Source organism: Nomascus leucogenys, chromosome 7b, assembly GCF_006542625.1.
Source record: "Nomascus leucogenys isolate Asia chromosome 7b, Asia_NLE_v1, whole genome shotgun sequence".
NCBI lineage: Eukaryota > Metazoa > Chordata > Mammalia > Primates > Hylobatidae > Nomascus > Nomascus leucogenys.
This window is the reverse complement of record NC_044387.1, coordinates 45,535,357-45,551,829: the sequence shown is the minus strand read 5'-3', so window position 1 is coordinate 45,551,829 and position 16,473 is coordinate 45,535,357. Positions and strand designations below refer to the sequence as shown.

At 50.0% G+C, this 16,473-nt stretch overlaps 1 protein-coding gene and 1 pseudogene across 3 annotated transcripts in view; both read left to right on the top strand.

Annotated features, from left to right (window-relative positions):
- LOC100596141 overlaps positions 1-16,473 on the top strand; it is a 240,503-nt pseudogene that overhangs the window by 182,577 nt on the left and 41,453 nt on the right.
- MED15 (mediator complex subunit 15) overlaps positions 1-16,473 on the top strand; it is an 86,376-nt gene that overhangs the window by 60,244 nt on the left and 9,659 nt on the right. For 2 of the 3 annotated variants that reach the window (XM_004092973.2, XM_030815799.1), the window contains exons 6-9: positions 2,977-3,218; positions 4,995-5,348; positions 6,994-7,101; positions 13,583-13,702. In XM_004092973.2, the coding sequence (XP_004093021.2) occupies positions 2,977-3,218; positions 4,995-5,348; positions 6,994-7,101; positions 13,583-13,702 (824 nt within the window). The remainder of the gene's footprint in view (positions 1-2,976; positions 3,219-4,994; positions 5,349-6,993; positions 7,102-13,582; positions 13,703-16,473) is intronic. The other variant, XM_030815798.1, reaches the window with a different exon arrangement.

Below are 16,473 nucleotides of genomic sequence, written 5' to 3'. Positions count from 1 at the left end.
AGATCACGCCACTGCACTCCAGTCTGGCGACAGAATGAGACTCCATCTCAAAAAAAAAAAAAAGGAAAGACAAATATTAATAGAAATAAGTTTAAAAATATAAGTAATCATAATAAATGTGAGTGGACTAAGCTTTTCTGCTGAAAGATAGGAAATGTGAGAACAAATGGAAATGAAACAGCACAGTTGTTTTATTGTTAGAAGAAACACACACCTACAATAAAACATGCGGAAGGATTTAAAAATAAAAGATGAGGAAAGGCCAAGTGCGGTGGCTCACGTCTGTAATCCCAACACTTTGGGAAGCTGAGGCGGGAGGATCACTTGAGCCCAGGAGTTCAAGACCAACCTCGGCAAAATAGGAGACCCCATCTCTACATAAAATTTAAAAATTACCTGTAGGTACACTTGAGATGCTGAGGTAATAGGATCACTTGAGCCCAGGAGGTCAAGGCTGCAGTGAGCCATGATTGCACTATTGCACTCCAGCCTGGGCTGCAGTGAGGCCCTGTCTCAATCAATCAGTCAATAAAATTACCTGAGTGTGGTGGTACACACCTGTAGTCCCATCTACTTGTGAGGCTGAGATGAGAGGATCGCTTGCTTGAGCCTGGAATGCTGAGGCTGCAATGAGCCATGATGGAGACACTGCATTCCAGCCTGGGTGACAGAGCAAAATCCCATCTCAAAAAAGAAACAACAACAAAAAAAAAAGATGAAGAAAGATGTATTGGGCAATTACTTCAATTACATCTCTTTGTTATTGATAAACAGACCAAAAAATTCATTTACAGAAAATTTGAACAATGTAATGAACAACTTAATCTAAGCATATGATGGAACAATATGTTTATAAAAATAAATCATAAAGCAAGCTTCAACAATTTCAGAAAATTTAAAAATATTGTCATACTTTTTGTTGTTGTTGTTGTTGTTTTGAGACAGAGTCTCACTCTGTCACCCAGGCTGGAGTGCAGTGGCGTGATCTCGGCTCACTGCAACCTCTGCCTCCCAGGTTCAAGCAATTCTCCTGCCTCAGCCTCCTGAGTAGCTGGGATTACAGGCGCGCGCCACCATGCCCGCTAATTTTTGTATTTTTAGTAGAGATGGGTTTTCGCCATGTTGGCCAAGCTGGTCTCAAACTCCTGACCTCAAGTGATCCTCCTGCCTGAGCCTCCCGAAGTGCTGGGATTAGAGGTGAGAACCACCACGCCCCGCCGGTCATACATGTTTTATGAATGTCAAGGAGAGTTAGAAATCTGTCACAAAATAAATTAAAAATTTTTCACAGGCACAGTGACCCCACCTGTAATCTCAACACTTTGTGAGGTCGAGGCAGGAGGATCACTGGAACCCAGGAGTTTGAGATCAGCCTGGGCAACAAAGTGAGACTGTCTCTATAAAAATTTTACAAATTAGTTGGTAGTGGTGGCATGCACCTGTAGTTCCAGCTACTCGGGAGGCTGAGGCAGGAGGGTCACTTAAGCCCAGGAGGTCAAGGGTGCAGTGAGCCACGATGGTACCACTTCAGTCCAGCCTGGGCGACAGAGTGAGACCCCATCTCAAAAAAAAAACAAAAAAAAAATCTTACACCCATCAGAACTGCTAAAATGAATAGTGGCAGCCTCAAGTGTTGGTGACAGAGAAACTGAATCACTCATATTGCTGGTGAGAATGTAAAGTGGTTTTACCTTCTTTCAAAATGAAATATGCAACTCAGCAGTTATACTCTTGGGTATTTTTCCTAGAGAAATGAAAACCTCACATAAAAACCCATTTACAAATTTTAACAGCAGCTTTATTTGTGGTAGCCCAAATCTACAGTTACCCAAATATCCTTCATTTAGATGGTTAAACACACTGTGAGGTGCTTGTACCATGGAATACCCTGGCAGTACTGTTGCTAGAACTACAACCTGTATACTGAATGTAAAAAGCCGATCCCCAAAAGGTTCATACTGTATGGTTCCATTTTTGAAATATTATATATAATTTTGAAATGACAAAATTTTAGAAATGGAGGATGCTGCGGTGGTTGCCAGAGTTTGCAGGTCAGGGTTGCTGAGAGAGGTGGCAACACGAGGGATCCTTGTAGTGTGGGGACTGTGTAGTGTATTGACTGGTGGTGACTGAACCCACCCAGGTGGTTAAATTGTCCAGAACTTAGTACACACACCCACACAAGTGAGCACACATCGTGGTTCCTTGTAATTTTGTAGAATGTTACCATTGGAGGAAACTGGGCAAAGTATACAAAGGATCTCTCTGTATTTCTTTAATACAGCTTTATTGAGACATAATTCTCATTAGCATACAATTCACCCATCTGAAGTGCTCCACTCGGTAGGTTTTAGTGTAATTCAGAGTTGCGCAGCCATCAGCACAATTTTAGAACATTTTTATGTTCACCCCAAAAGAAACCTCACCTCAGAAAATCTTGTAATTGACTGTTCATATAAGCAGTTTTCGTAATAGCCACAAAGTAGAAGCAGCCCAAATGTTCATCACAGGAAATCGGTGTAGTAGAATATTATTTGGCGATAAAAATAACACAGAAAAACTGATACATGCCATGACATGGGCGAACTCATAAATATTATGCTAAAGAAGCTAGTCACAAAAGAGTACATGTTCGATGCCATTCATGCAAAGAGTCCAGAAGTGGCCAATCCATAGAGACAGAGAGGTGATTACTGATTGCCAGAGTCTAGGCTTCTTATCTACCCAAAAGACTTAGTTGTCCCTTTTCTTTTCTCTTTGGTTATTATAGAGTAACTCATGATAGGAAATCCCAAAATCAACACAAATGCTACTTCATATTCTATCTTTCTGTCTGTGGTAAATGGAACATTCAGATTCCAGCGGCAGCCGTGGCAGTGGGGCTTTTGCTGGCTGTTTTGTCTCTTGCTGTGCAGCCCTGCAGCGTTTCTGGGAATCTGCCGTGTGGACTGACTGGCGACTCTGGTCTTTTCTCAGCCCAGCTGCAGCTCCAGCAGGTGGCGCTGCAGCAGCAGCAGCAACAGCAGCAGTTCCAGCAGCAGCAGCAGGCGGCGCTACAGCAGCAGCAGCAACAGCAACAGCAGCAGTTCCAGGCTCAGCAGAGTGCCATGCAGCAGCAGTTCCAAGCAGTAGTGCAGCAGCAGCAGCAGCAGCAGCAGCTCCAGCAGCAGCAGCAGCAGCAGCATCTAATTAAATTGCATCATCAAAATCAGCAACAGGTACCAGGTCCCCTGTTCCTGCTCTTGGCCTCCCTCCTGCAGTGTGAGCCCTGGGCTGGCAGCAGCCACGATGCTGGGTGCAGTGCCTGGAGCCAGCCGAGGGTTCTCTTGACATGTGTGCCTGCCCTGTTCCATGGGCTTCTCAAAAAGTCTGGGACAAGGCCAGGCCCAGTGGCTCATGCCTGTAATCCCAGCACTTTGGGAGGCCAAGGCAGGCAAATCACCAGGTCAGGAGTTTGAGACCAGCCTGGCCAGCATGGTGAAACCCCATCTCTACTAAAAATACAAAAAATTAGCTGGACATGGTGGCGCACACCTATAATCCCAGCTATTTGGGAGGCTGAGGCAGGAGAATTGCTAGAACCCGGGAGGCGGAGGTTGCAGTGAGCCAAGATCGCGCCACTGCACTCCAGCCTGGGCGACAGCGAGACTCTGTCTCAAAAAAAAAAAAAAAAAAAGGGAAAAGAAAAGTCTGGGACAGGCAGGAGAAACATGCCCTGACTCACTAGGAAGGTTTTGTGATCGAGCCCTTCCATTTGGGCTTGGGGCATCTGGTGGTGGGCCTCCTGTGTGCTTCAGGGGCTGCGAGGGATTCAAACAAGAGTGAGCTGAAGCAAGAAGTGAAACGAACACTCTGAGGCTTGGGACTACTTGAGCCATTGTGGGCCATTTTGGCTGAGGACACGTGTGCCTCCTGTTTACCTCTCTGTCTTGGGTTCTGGGCTCAGTGTTAGTCAACCTCCAGTTGGTGTTCTGTGAGGTGACGGTGATGTCATGTTAGCAGCACTGCTTCTCAGAAGTTGTTCAGCTTCCCATGGTTTCCATAGAGAGTCTAGACGTGTTAAACATCTGCCCTCACAGCAGATCTTGGTTGGGAGAGGAAAGCCCCAAAGGGCCCCCACCACCCTCCCACCCCTTCAGGCCACAGCTTGCTGGGCTTCTCTGGATCTTGGTGCCCCTCTCCCAGAGCTGACAGTGCATCTGCAGCCACACTTTTCCTTCTCATGCTGACAGGCAGACCTTGACCGTCACCGTGAGGCTCATGCCACTGACCTATAGGGGCAAAGCAAGCATCGTTGCAGAGGCTTCAGAAATCTGCAGTTGCCCCAGCTTTTATCCTAGCTTCCATGGAGCTGTACTTATTCATTGTCACCTTTTGCTGAAGCTTCTAGATATGCCCTTTGAACCATCCTAGTAGAATGGTAGACCAGAGCCCAGGCACACACTTGGTGCCTCCTTGGTGTCAGGAAGGCAGCTGGTGTTGGTCTTGGGGGCCCAGAGCCTTTCTGTGGGAGATGTGCCCCTCCCCGTGTGAGTGAGAGGTCAGCCTGTCAGCCCAGGAAGGCCTTTTTTTTTTTTTGAGACTTTTTTTTGAGTCTTACCCTGTTGCCCAGGCTGGAGTGCAGTGGCGTGATCTCGGCTCACTGCAACCTGTGCCCCACCAGTTCAAGTGATTCTCCTGCCTCAGCCTCCCAAGTAGCTGGGATTACAGGTGTGAGCCACCATGTCTGGCTGATTTTTGTATTTTTAGTAGAGACGGGGTTTCGCCAGGTTGTCCAGGCTGGTCTCAAACTCCTGACCTCAGGTGATCTGCTCGCCTCGGCCTCCCAAAGTGCTGGGATTACAGGCGCGAGCCACTGCACCCAGCCAGGAAGGCCTTCTTGATGGCTCTGCAGATGGCCACCTGGGCTTCCTGGGGCCCAGACTGTCACAGGGAGGAGCTGGTGCCACAGAGGCAGATGAGTGATAACAGAGTGCTGCTTGTTCTGTCTCTAGATACAGCAGCAGCAACAGCAGCTGCAGCGAATGGCCCAGCTGCAGCTCCAGCAACAGCAACAGCAGCAGCAGCAGCAGCAGCAGCAGCAGCAGCAGCAGGCTTTGCAGCCCCAGCCGCCAATTCAGCAGCCATCGATGCAGCAGCCACAGCCTCCGCCCGCCCAGGCTCTGCCCCAGCAACTGCAGCAGATGCATCACCCACAGCACCACCAGCCACCACCACAGCCCCAGCAGCCTCCAGTTGCTCAGAACCAACCATCACAACTCCCGCCACAGTCGCAGACCCAGCCTTTGGTGTCGCAGGCACAAGCTCTCCCTGGACAAATGTTGTATACCCAACCACCACTGAAATTTGTGAGTACCTGTGGCCCGCAGTGGAGCACGTGCAGCCTGTGGCTCTGTCAGCAGTAGTTTCTAGGCTCTTTGGCTAGAGTTAGCATGTCCTATTCTTCAAGTGCTGAGACTTCAGGCAGCCCCCGCCCATTGCCAGCCCTGCCGACTCTAGCATGGCTCAGCAGGGAAGCATGTGTTTTGTGTTCCAAGAGCTGCTTCTGCACCCCGCACAGGGTGCTGGTGCTGCTGCTGCTGCTGTGGCACCAAGTCGCATTCCAAGCAGTGTGGCTGATTGCAGCAGTTCTGTGGGCCCTTTCAGGGTGTGAGCACTTCGACTCATTAGCACCACGTGAAAGGATGTGCCAGCTCTGTCAGTGTCTGGTGGTTTGCCAACTGCTTAGAGTTAATGTTCTAAGCAAATATCTTTTTTTTTTCCTGTACACTCGCCAAGTCTCAGGAGAACAAAGTTCATTACTATATTTTTGAGAGGAATATTAATATAAAATACTGTTATTCCCAGTTTCATTTTGTATTTCTGCACAAAGCCAGTCTACTCAGTGACAGGCACAGAGGACAGAGTATGATCACCAGGATGAAGGTAGCTGCATCAAGGGGCCATTTGGACAACTCTTTGGCTCCCTTGGTTTTTGTGGCCTTTTCTATTTGTGATTCATGAGTGGAATGGGGCCTGAGGCAAGTGTGGGGGTGAACAAGAGGCCTCATAGGCAGGCTGGAAGTCTAGGAGAGTTGTGAGGAGCAGATATGCTCACTCATCTGTCACCTGGGAGTCGACACACTGCCTGACCCCTGGGACTGTGCGGACTGAAACCCTTGTGTGCTGCATGGTGGAATGTGCCCTGGTAGGGTTTGCCTTGGTGGCTTGGAGATGTCTAAGGAAGAGCCCCCTGCATGGTGGCACGGGCCTGTCTCGTCCTTCTGGAGGCGCCTCCATGCAGTGGCTCCACAGTTGCCCCTTTTGCCCAAGCTTGCCCCCCACCCCCACTTTTTTTTTTTGAAGACAGGGTCTATCTCTCTGTTGTCCAGGCTGGAGTGCACTGATGTGATCAGACCTCCCTCACTCAAGCGATCCTCCCACCTCAGCCTCCCAAGTAGCTGGGGCTGCAGGCGTGCATCCCCACACCTAGCCAAATTTTTGTATATTTTGTAGATATGGAGTTTGGCCGTGTTGCCCAGTCTAGTCTTGATCTCCTGGGCATAAGTGATCCACTGGCCTCCGCCTCCCAGAATGCTGAGAATACAGACAGGAGCTACTACACCCTGCCCTCTGCTGGCCGGCTGACCCAGCTTTCCTTCAAGGAATCAGGCTGAGTGAGGCTCTTGTGGACCATCAGCATGCTTGGCTCAGAGGATGAGCAGGCTAGGCTGTAAGCTCTGCATTGGAAGTCGTCAGTGCTTGTGGTGATAGCTGGTGCTGAGGGATGTGTGGAGACATCCCAGTGGGAGGGCCACGCTGCCACTTGCCAGAATTGGATTTGAGCTAATGGGATCCTAGATGGCCAGTAAGGTGACATCACAGCACATGAGGTCATGAAAGTCCCATTCCTCATCTCAAGAAAGGCTCCATTTCCTAAGCTCCCACAGGAAGAGTGGGCTCTGCTCTCTGATCCAGGTGGCTCCAAATCACATTCTCTTTTTCTCCCTCAAGGTCCGAGCTCCGATGGTGGTGCAGCAGCCCCCAGTGCAGCCCCAGGTGCAGCAGCAGACAGCAGTACAGACAGCTCAGGCTGCCCAGATGGTGGCTCCTGGAGTCCAGGTGAGGGCCTGGGGGTGGAGGGCTCCATAGTCACCAGCAGGTGCGTGTTCACCTGTGCATGGAGTGCTACAGCGAGGGTTCTGGTTGAATTAGGGGCTGGGGGCTAAGTTGGTAAAGCAGGGGCTTCTCTCCCCCTTGCACTCTGCAAGACACCCCTGGAGTCCTTGGGGTGGGCAGCTGTGCTTGGTCATGTCTAGGACCCACCAGCAGCATAGTGCGTGTCATTTCCAGCTTTGCTTGGGCATCCATTATCCCTCTTCCTTGCCACTCTGAGTGACTCTGGGAACATGTATCAGAGAGTAGAAGGCTGCAGTTTTCTCCTCACCTCTCATGTTCCATTTGAGAGTCTGAGTACAGAGCTGACCAGGGTGGAGGGCAGCTTTCTAGACACTCGGAAGCAGATGGGAGCCACATGCATCAGGAGCATGGGAGAGGGCATCCTGATGCGCACCTGCACTCAGGGACTCCGGTGCTGTGTGGTGAGAAGCGTGCCGCTCCCACATTGCTGAGCTTGCTGGTGTGTCATGTGTGGAATGTGTGTGTGTCTCTGTGTGTCACTTGTCAGTGGAATGCAGATGGCCTTGTTTGGCCTCCTAGTGTCCTGGGATTGGAGGCCCAAGGTTTCTGTCCCTTCTCCTATAACCCCTCCTCTCCTTCTTGCGGGGAGACGTACAGTCTGGGGCTTCAGTTTTTCCTCTTTTCACGTGGTGGTGGAAACACTGTTGGTCCTGACTCGGAGGGGGCGTTGGCTTTAGAAAGAGTCAGAATGTGCTAGTTGATGTGGTAAGACTGTGGCTGGGTCCCAGCCCACAGCTGGCAGTGCGCTTGCACTTTGCTGTCGTCTTAAGGGTACCTGGCCTTGTGGTTTTCTGCAGGCCTGCTGGGTGCAGCGCCTGGGTGCACAGTGCCGTGTGGCAGCCTTCATCTCACACCTGGGGGGTGCTCAGTAATGTCCTTCATGGTGCCTGCTACCTCTTTTAAGTCTCTGGGGAGCTGCCTGAGGAGGGAATCTGAGGTGTTTGGCTGCAGCTGAGGTTAGCATCCCACCTTGGCATGGCACCAAATGACTTGGGGCCAGGGTCCCCATGTCACATTTTTACTTAGGTGGAGCCCTGTATGAAACACACCACAGAACTCACATTTACGTACAGCTAGGAGAGGCTGACCACTTCGTGTGATGAGGTTGGAGGTCTCTGCCACCTCCCTGTGTGTCTCGGCATGTCCTCAGGCCTCGTGGAGGGGCTCCCTTGTCCTGGTCTCATGCAGAGGAAGGACGTGGTGTGTTCAGAGTCAGCTTAGTGGTGGTACATAGTGACTGCCCAGCCAGTGGAAGCTGCTGCCTTTGCCTCTTTGGACCGTTGATCCTCTGTTCAGGACCTCACTTCATGGAAACTTTTTTTTTTTTTTTTTTTTTGAGATGGAGTCTTGCTCTGTCGCCAGGCTGGAGTACAGTGGCACGATCTTGGCTCACTGCAACCTCTGCCTCCCGGGTTCAAATGAGTCTCCTGCCTCAGGTTCCCGAGTAGCTGGAACTACAGGCACGTGCCATCACACCTGGCTAATTTTTGTATTTTTAGTAGAGACAGGGTTTCATCATGTTGGCCAGGATGGTCTCGATCTCTTGACCTCGTGATCCACCGGCCTTGGCCTCCCAAAGTGCTGAGATTACAGGCATGAGCCACCGCGCCCGGCTGGAAACTTCTATACTGCAGGTCAAGCCCAGCAGGAAAGTGAGAACTGCTCTTTTCTTTATTTCTTTTTTTTTTTTTTTTTTTTTTTGAGACAGAGTCTTACTCTGTCATCCAGGCTGGATTGCAGTTTTGCAGTCTCGGCTCACTGCAACCTCTGCCTCCTGGGTTCAGGCAATTCTTGTGCCTCAGCCTCCCAAGTAGCCGGGGCTACAGACGCACACCACCACACCTGGCTAATTTTTGTATTTTTAGTAGCGATAGGGTTTCACCTTGTTGGCCAGGCTGGTTCGAACTCCTGACCTCAAGTGATTCACCTGCCTCAGCCTCCCAAAGTGCTGGGATTACAGGCATGAGCCATCGTGCCCAGCCTAGAACTTCTCTTCTCTTCTCTTTTTTCTTCTTTCTTTCTTTTCTTTTTTTTTTTTTTTGACACAGTCTTGCTCTGTCACCTAGGCTAGATTGGCTGGAGTGCAGTGGTGCAATCTTGGCTCACTACAACCTGTGTCTCCCAGGTTCAAGCGATTGTCCTGCCTTTGCTCCCAAGTAGCTGGGACTACAGGCATGCGCCACTACACCCAGCTAATTTTTTTTTTTTTTTTTTTTTTTTTTTTTTTTTTTGTATTTTTAGTAGAGATAGGCCAGGCTGGTCTTAAGCTCCTGACTTCAAGTGATCCACCTGCCTCAGCCTCCCATAGTGCTGGGATTACAGGCGTGAGCCACTGTGCCCAGCCGAACTTTCCTTTTCTTTCCATTTCTTGGTATTTGGAAAGTGAATAGCCATGGAACAGCCAGTGTTTTCAGCTGGTGCAGGCCCAGCTGGTATGTTCGTTAGGCTTCTAGCTCAAGGAAGTGTCCGCTTTGCAGTCTCGCTGGCATCCCATCACCTTCCAGAAGCAGGATGCCAGCTGTGTGTGCTCATGGCCCATGCTGAGCCTGTCCTTGGGCCACTGGTCTTCCTGTCAGTTTCTCCACCCCTTGTTTCAGGTGGACGTCCCCGCCCGGCTGGCACAGGAAGGAGGATGGAGAGTGGTTACCACTGTGGTTCGTTGCTGAGTGAGTTTGGTGTTTTAAGGATCATTGCCCACCTGCCCTGTGGCACCATGTGCTGCCATGCAGGGGATTCCCAAGTGCTAGTGACAGAGGAGGCTTGTAGTTTCTCAAAGTCCAGCAGTGGGTAGGGCATATCTGTGAGGTGCTTCTCAGTCCAGATGTGGCACCTTGAAATTCTGTAACCAGCATTCTGCTGGTTTTCTCTCAGAGCTTGGTCTTGCCTTGTTGCAAGCAGTGCAGTTTCTTGGGGGCTAATTGGGCACCCTCACTACCTTGTTCCACCAATAGCAGCGCCCCCTGCTGGGGGATGGGGAGGGTTGGGCACAGCAAGCCCTCTGAGGGGCCATCTGGATTCATGATCTTCTTTCGAAACTTGAATTGGCACAGTGACCAGGTGAGGCTACAGTACTCTGATCTAAAAACTTTAAAAGTATGTGTGGTAACTGTAGAACCCAGAAAGTGGAGAGGAACAGAAGAGAACCATTCCATGAGAGAGAAGCTCTGGTGTCCTTTCTGGTTCTTTCCCATAGTCAAGGCCATGCTATCCTGGGGTTTTTGTGCAGCATCTTCCACATCAATATGGGATGAAATGTCCTCCTTTAATTAGAAAGCCCTGGTCGACGCCAAGGGACTCTTTGTCATACCCCTCTGTGAATGTCTCCTGCCATCCTCAGTTACCATCTTGTTCTTGGACCTTGTAATAATTTCCGATTTTTTGCTATTACCAGTGACACATATCTTGATGTCCTAGATTGTTCCTAGATTGTACCTGAAGCTGATGGAGGTGAGTTAATGGTTCACTTTGAGGGCCTTCAGATCTGATCAGCCGCCATCTAACCAGGAGGTCAGAGATGCAGATTGGAGCTCCCCTTGTGTTGTTCACACAGTGGACATCAGGACGTGGTGACCACGTGTTGCAGCTTTGTATGTGTGAGCTGCTGCGTGCTGCAGAAACAGGCCTCTGAGTTCATGAATGAAATTCTGGGATTGGGGGCCCCCATGCAGGCAGCCCTCCATGCCCTGTCTCTCAAGCCCATCTTAGAGCCAAAGAGAGGCGCCCTGTCAGGCCCTTGCAGTACTGTGGTGTTGGGTGTGGTAAAGGGTAGCCTGGGACTGACTATTCTAGAAAAATTGCTCAGCCTTGTGCTGTGCACACCTGGTTCTCTTTCCAGTGTTATTTATGTAGCTGAGAAGGGTGATGTTACCCACAAGGGGATTTAGCAGGACACAGCAGACTTCTCTTTCTCCCCTATAAAACCAAGACATGCCAGGCACAGTGGCTCATGCCTGTAATCCCAACATTTTGGGAAGCCGAGGTGAGAAGATCACTTGAGACGAGGAGTTCAAAACTATCCTGGGCAACACAGCGAGACCCTGTCTCTACAAAAAAATAAAAATAAAAAGTTAGCTGGGCGGAGTGGTACATGTCTGCAGTCCCAGCTACTCGGGAGGCTGAGGTGGGAGGATCGTGCAAGCCCAGGGGTTTGAGGCTGCAGTGAGCTGTGATGACAGCATTACACTCTAGCCTGGGAGACAGAGCAAAACTCTTGTCTCTTTAAAAAAGCAAGAAACAGGACAGAATGCATCTCATTTTCTTTTTCTTTTTTTTTTTTAAAGACAGAATCTCTTGCTCTGTCACCCAGGCTGGAGTGCAATGGTGCAGTCTCGGCTCACTGCAGTCTCCTCCTCCTGGGTTCAAGGGATTCTCCTGCCTCAGCCTCCCAAGTAGCTGGGATTACAGGCATGCGCCACCATGCCCGGCTAATTTTGTATTTTTAGTAGAGACGGGGTTTCATCATGTTGGCCAGGCTGGTCTTGAACTCCTGGCCTTAAGAGATGTGCCCGCTTTGGCCTCCCAAAGTGCTGGAATTACAGGCGTAAGCCACTGTGCCTGGCCATGCATCTCATTTTCAAACAGTCCCTATACCTTTGTTGTTTAACTTTCTATTCTTTTAGTATGTGAAAACCTAACTCTAATTTACAAGTCACAAAGAATTATCCAAGACAGGCTCCCATTATGGACATGTATGTGGCATTGCTGATTCACAGTTGCTCTACTGAAGCCTTGGCCACCCTGGAGGACCTTCTCTCTTTTTGCTGGACCCTTCTGCACAGTGACCGCAGTGGGGAGAGTCAGACCTGGGGGTGGGGGAGAGGATTTTTGGATTCCTCTCTGGGTAGATGTGTGTTGGGAAGTAGTGAAATGTTGATAGCTGCCTGGCTCATCTGATCCAGTAAACATAACTGGTGTGTTTGGGTTGAAAGAAATTGGGCTTTCCTTATCAGTTCTCCATTATAAGAACATCAGTCAGCAGTACACTTAGACTTAAGCTTTGCATTCCTTGTGTTTTTTTGTTTTTCTCTTCCTGGAAAAAAGTTTGCTTCTCTCATACCATCTGACTTACTTCCAGGCTTTTCTCCCTTGTGGAACGAGTGCCGTTGAGCACTGCTGCACTCTCAGACGGGCTCCTCCGAAGTGCCGCAGGTAGTGGTAAATAGACTCTTAACCCCATTGGGATCGCTTCTTTGTTTCTCACCCCCAGTTAGTTCATTTGTTGCTCTGGCTGCAGGAGGAATGAGTGAGGTTCTGGTTGGCATCTGCTATGCCGTGTCACCCCAGCTTCTAGTGCCTCCTGTGTGTGCCCATGATTGTGAGTGTGGGCCGTGTGTGAGGCCACGGGTCTCCCTGCAGCCACTCTCCTGCTGGAGCCCTGTTACTGGCACCCGTCGCTGCCTGCACCGAAGGCTGACAGCACCTCCTGGAGCTTGGGACCCAGAGCACAGCCTCCCACCATGAGATGTGTTGTTTTTCTGTGGATCAGTCCTCCTTTCTTTCTGAGCCTGGCGTGTTTTGTTCTAGTTTGTTACCGTCCTAAGTGCCTGTAGGCCCTGCTCTCCAGGGATGAGACTCGGGCTCTACCCCCAACTCAGAACCCAGAGCAAGAGTGGTCGGGCCTGGGCCCACAACAGTGCTCAGCTGCCCTGCTGCCTTTGTAGTTCAAGAAGTGTCCATTGATGAGGGGAATGGTCCTGGCTCATGCTGGAGTTCCTGACTCGCATCCCTGTGGAGGTGAACTTTCTCGTCAGGGCGGAGGCCTGCCAAGCAGTCCCCCCAGGCTTCTCTTGCTCACCTTTGCCCATTTTTATTATGAAAGAAAACCAGTTCCTCGATAGATACCAGGACCATCAGCCTCAGGCCTGGAGGAGGAGAGGAGGATGATTTGGGTTCGGGCTGTAAGAGGTGTGCCACTGAGAAGGAAGGATGCTGTGAGCAGGCTTAACTGAGCTCATGGTTCAGTGGTAGTCGAGTGTTCTTATCACAGGCTTTGGTGGAGTGTACTCTTGACGTCTGTCCCCAGGAGCCTGGTCTCCAAGAACACCAGCTCAGGCCCTCAAGGTCTGGCTCTGATGGTTCTGTGGGCTGTAGGATTCTGATCTGTTAGCGAGGTGTGTTCAGAAGTGTGTTGAAGACACCAGTGCAGGAGAGCAGCCAGTAGAATAGAAAGGTCTGGAAGCAGCATTCTTGGCAAATCTTCTAGATTCCCAATGCCCAGACAGACCTGGAGGTGCTGTGGGCTTGAACATGTGGGTGGCCTCCCCTCCCAGGCTGCCCCGAGCTGCCCAAGGTTTCCTCGCCCTGGTGCTCCTTCTTGCAGAGGCTACAGGTGCCCTCTCCACCTGCCCAGGCACTGAGTTTCTTTGTTGCGATCACCTTGTCTGTTGTCCCTCTGTCCTCAAAGATGATCACGGAAGCCTTGGCCCAAGGTGGGATGCACATAAGAGCCCGGTTCCCGCCCACCACCGCTGTGTCCGCCGTCCCGTCAAGCTCCATCCCTTTGGGCAGACAGCCCATGTCACAGGTATTTACGGGGCAGCACCCAGGGCACGGCTGGGAGCTCGGGGCGTCCTCTGAGCGCCTTTGTAAAGCGCACCTGTCATTATCATCACCGGTGACTTCTTTTATGGTGGCTTTCAGAGTGCCAAACCCACAGTCCCTTTTTTTTTTTTTTTTTTTAATGAAGCCAAGCCCAGCTTGTGCTTCTTGAGAGGATATGAATAAATATCTGGGTCTTTTCAGCTTAAAATAGTTATACTGTACGCATTTTCATGGTAAAAATAAAACAGAAGCTAAGAAAAAGTTTTGCTTTCTAGAGCTGTGCTATCTAATAGTGTAGCCACTAAGCATGTGTGGCTGTTTACATTTAAATTAACTAAAATTAGGCCAAGCACAGGGGCTCATGGCTATAATCCCAACACCTCGGGAGGCCAAGATGAGAGGATCACTTGAGGCCAGGAGTTTGAGACCAGCCTGGTTCACTTAGCAACATACTATCTCCAATTAATTGTATATTTTTTTAATGGAAAAAATATATATAAATATATATATTTTAAAAATGGAAAAAAACTAGAAGTCAACTAAAATTAAATAAAATGAAAAAATGCAGTTCTTCAGTCGCACCAAATAAATTTTAAGCCCTCATTTGCCCACAGGGAAGCTAGTGGCTGCTGCAGTGGACAGCACAGACTCCAGAACGTGGCCAGTGTGGCCAAAGTGGTATTGGGCCATGCTGTTGTAGAGTTTGCTGTGTAGAGTGTGTAATTTGTAACACACATCCCCTTTCTAGGTAGAGGTAGACTTCTGTGTACATTATGCTTTTCAGAGATATGAATTCCCGGCTTCTTTTATTGCATGAAATTTGGAATTACTCCATGGCATAGTCATTTTTTTAACAAATAGTTACCACATGCATTCTGTGTGCCAGGCACTGTGCTAAGATTCTGAGAATAAAATTATGCTGAAGTTCTCTCATCATACAGGCTTTCCATTTTAGTGGGTTTGTTGTGAAAACCTCAAATTTGCCAAAATAACTTTACAATTCAGTTTCTGTTTTAGGGGAAATGCCTCCATAATCCTAGCAGACAGTGGTCCCTGCCCATCTCTGAACGCCCAGGTGCAGGCACTGCCACCACCCTGGCTTGTGCAGTGGCATCTCTGCAGCTCTGTTCTACAGAGGAAGAAGTGGAGGCTGAGCCAGGGTGGCCCTTAGTCCATGTGGCCCCAAGCCCGGTGCCACACACCACATACTGCCAAGAGAGTGGCCTGGGCCCCCATTGGGGCATGTTCAGCTTTTGCCCTCCCTGCATACTAAGCCCCTGGGTTACCCCAGATGTGCCATTCACATAGTTACTGACTGGAACTTAGGTTCTTTGGCAGGGACTTCCTTTTTGGTAGTTGTTGAATTACAGCGGGAGGAAGTGCCTGGAATCTGCTGGTAGAAAGGCTTTGGTGAAAGAGCTCTCCAGAGGAGCGCGAGTTGGGGTGAGGGAGTAGGTTGTGTAGCTGTGGTGGAAAGGAGGCCAGTGTGGGCAGAAGCCAGGGTGCAGTTCCCCATGGCCTGGAGACTGTGAGCTCCACGACCTGCTCACATGCTGCTGGTGTCTCCTTGACCAGACCCCTTTGGGTTCTGTGCTCTTGTCTGCTAAAACTGCTTCTCCTCCTTTCCTATAGCCTCCGGCTCAGTATCCACTGGGTTCACAGAATCAGGTTGGGTTGCTGTATGTGGAGGAATGACTTTAGTAGCAGCATGCAGGACTGATTTTTATAAACATAAAAAGTCCCCAATGTTTTCAGTGTGCGATACGTGCCAGACCTTGAGCTAAGCTCTTTGTGTACAGAGCCTCACTGTTTCTTGTTGCAGCAGGTCATAGTTTGAGCATTTAGCCCCTTTTACAGACTGAGAGTGCCCCCAGGGAGCCACCAAGTCAAGATCGAGGGCTCAAGTGAAACCCTTACGCCTTGGCCTCTCAGCAGGATTCTTCTGGAAACTCCTCACTCCCCTTCCTGCTGGGCTGATGACCTGGCTCCTCCGCCTTGTTTACTGGGCACTCCTGGATGAGCTCCCTCCATGCCCCCACAAGACCAGGCTCTGTCCTGGGCTTTGGCTTGCCCATACTCTGTTGTGGGCTGGCCACTCCCCACACCCAGCTGCTGGTGTTTCCACCTAGACTTCTCACAGGCAGCCCCTCCCTCCATCCTTCCCACCAGTTCCCAAACCCACTCAGTCTTTCCCTCCCCAGCCTTCCCTGGCCCTTAGATTAAGTCTGCCCTGAGTTGTGCCAGCTAATAGGTCTCACTCTCTCTAGAAGCTTCCAACCCCCAAAGGCAAGGAGGTAAGGTGGAGCAGAGGAAGGATAGAGAAATAGATGATGAAGCCAAAAAAGTTAGTGCCTCGGAATAAATGCCATGGAGAATTCTGGTTTGTCCTCATCGCACTGTGTGGGGTGAGAGCGCTGTCATGGGAAGATGCCGGCTAACTGCACACAGATTTAGTCACCAGGTTCCGCCCATTCACGCTGGCAGTGAGGGGCGCACCCCTGAACCTTTGGGGTTGTTCACTGAGGACAAATGTGGCAGCATTTAGGAAGTATTCCTTGTCCTGGCAGTAGACAAAAGCCACAGGATTTATGGAAAGAGGAAGGAAGGCACAGAACTGGGGCAAGGTTCTGGTTTTGTTCTGTTATTTTGTTGTCATTGTTACTATTTGTTTGTTTGTTTGTTTTTCTTTTTTTGAGACAGAGTCTCGCGCTTGTCCCCCAGGCAGGAGTGCAATGGCGGACTCTTGGCTCACTG